The 704-nt window shown below is 55.3% G+C and overlaps 1 protein-coding gene across 1 annotated transcript in view; it reads right to left on the bottom strand.

Annotated features, from left to right (window-relative positions):
- LOC104536844 (dual specificity testis-specific protein kinase 2-like) overlaps positions 1–704 on the bottom strand; it is a 7,635-nt gene that overhangs the window by 2,414 nt on the left and 4,517 nt on the right. Inside the window, exon 5 of the mRNA XM_010179571.1 lies at positions 183–356. Coding sequence (XP_010177873.1) covers positions 183–356 — 174 coding nt within the window. The remainder of the gene's footprint in view (positions 1–182; positions 357–704) is intronic.

Raw genomic sequence — 704 nt, forward strand, 5'->3', positions numbered from 1 at the left:
AAGGAAATTGCACGTTGCTAAGCAGAGCATTGCTGAGCAAAGGGAGCAGGGCAATGTTTCCCAGGGAAGGAGGGAAGGGCTGTTCTGCTGCTGGGACACATCATCAGCAAGCAAAGGGTACATCCCCCACACCCCCTCAGGAGCTCAGAGGATGAACAAGGAGCTGGGAAGCAGTGCCGTACCTTCCTGTCATAGGGCTCTCCCCGCAGCATCTCAGGAGCCATCCAGAAAGCAGAGCCCACCAGAGACAGCTTCCTCTCCACGTCCTTCACAGGCAGCTCCACCACCTCCCTGGCCAGCCCAAAATCTGTCACCAGCGCCTCGCGGCCCCGCGGCGTCACTCGAATAAGGCAGTTCTGAAAGGAGCCCATGGGGCACAGCATGAGACCCCCACAAGGAAGGGCCTGGACACCGCTGAGCGGCACCGCGCTGGCCCTCAGCCCCTGCTCGCTGTCACAGGCTCTCCCCTTGCCAGAGACCCGTACACATGGCAGGATAGGGATCACATCTGAACCAGGGAAAGTCCTCTTAAGAAGCTGTTCAATGAACATGGTGATCTACATCCTTTATCTGAAAGAGACCCTGAAATGTGCATGTTGACTCTGTTCATGCAGGTGAAGACCAGCAGTATAACGGCCACAGCCCTTCTCACTACACATCCCTAACACTGCTTTTCTATAACATTGTTTTAAGGTTTCTCAAAA

Source organism: Mesitornis unicolor, unplaced genomic scaffold (genome assembly GCF_000695765.1).
Source record: "Mesitornis unicolor isolate BGI_N332 unplaced genomic scaffold, ASM69576v1 scaffold10252, whole genome shotgun sequence".
In the NCBI taxonomy this organism is placed as follows: domain Eukaryota; kingdom Metazoa; phylum Chordata; class Aves; order Mesitornithiformes; family Mesitornithidae; genus Mesitornis; species Mesitornis unicolor.